Source organism: Condylura cristata, unplaced genomic scaffold, assembly GCF_000260355.1.
Source record: "Condylura cristata isolate star-nosed mole 26May11 unplaced genomic scaffold, ConCri1.0 scaffold00032, whole genome shotgun sequence".
Taxonomy (NCBI): Eukaryota; Metazoa; Chordata; class Mammalia; order Eulipotyphla; family Talpidae; genus Condylura; species Condylura cristata.
The window spans coordinates 20,425,158-20,425,912 of record NW_004567133.1 but is presented as its reverse complement, the minus strand read 5'-3'; the positions used below and the strand labels follow the sequence as shown (position 1 = coordinate 20,425,912).

Sequence of the window (755 nt, the reverse complement as noted above, 5' to 3'; positions counted from 1 at the left end):
GTGTTGGGCCCCGGCCGGAGGCCCAGGGACACAGCCGGCCACTCGCGGCACGGAGGCCTCGGCCCCCGTCCGTGCCCACCTCCTGGTGGCCAGAGCTGAGGTCCAGCCCACCCCTGACTCCTGGGCCTTGTGTTCAGTGTCGAGGAGCTGTATGTTTAGACCCAGCCAGGTGGGGTCGGTTGGGGGTCCAGTGGCACTGGGCCGCACCCGAAATGCCCCGACAGTGCCGTGGACACTTGTCCTCTGTTCACAAGGCAAGCAGGTACCAGGCCCGATGCCTCAGGCTCCACTCTTGAGGTTCAAACTTTCGCTTTCCTTGACTCCCAGACCAGGTCCTTGGTGCGGGCAGCAACGCTGAGAGCCAGGCTGGGCCAGGAGGTGACTGACCACCAGCGGCAGGCTGCACCCACCTGCCGTGACTGGCCCCTGGGGAGCACAGGGCTCACCGGTGGAGGCCGAGGTAGGGCGCAGACACGCAGGCCTTCTGGGCTGACGTGCCCCCAAACCTGGGCTCTGGAACCCCAGAGCCGAGCCTTGTGTGGCCCCAGCCTCCTGGAGAAGGTGTGGTCAGACCGGTCAGCGTGGCCACTCTCCAGCGAGAGGGGACATGTGGGCAGTGCTGCCCACAGACAGTAGGGCAGGGCCGCCTCAGGGTGTAGATGGGGCCCTGAGAGTGCTCGGCTCTGGCCCCCAGCCGCCTCCGGCCCCCAGCCCGCCTCCAGCGGCAGGGGCGGGGCAGAAGGCGGCGGGGGCGG

At 68.7% G+C, this 755-nt stretch overlaps 1 protein-coding gene across 1 annotated transcript in view; it reads right to left on the bottom strand.

Moving 5' to 3' along the window:
• Positions 1-299: 299 nt before the first annotated feature.
• CCDC154 (coiled-coil domain containing 154) overlaps positions 300-755 on the bottom strand; it is a gene marked incomplete at its 5' end in the record, with an annotated part of 11,640 nt that continues 11,184 nt past the window's right edge. Inside the window, one exon of the mRNA XM_012731702.1 lies at positions 300-426. Coding sequence (XP_012587156.1) covers positions 300-426 — 127 coding nt within the window. The remainder of the gene's footprint in view (positions 427-755) is intronic.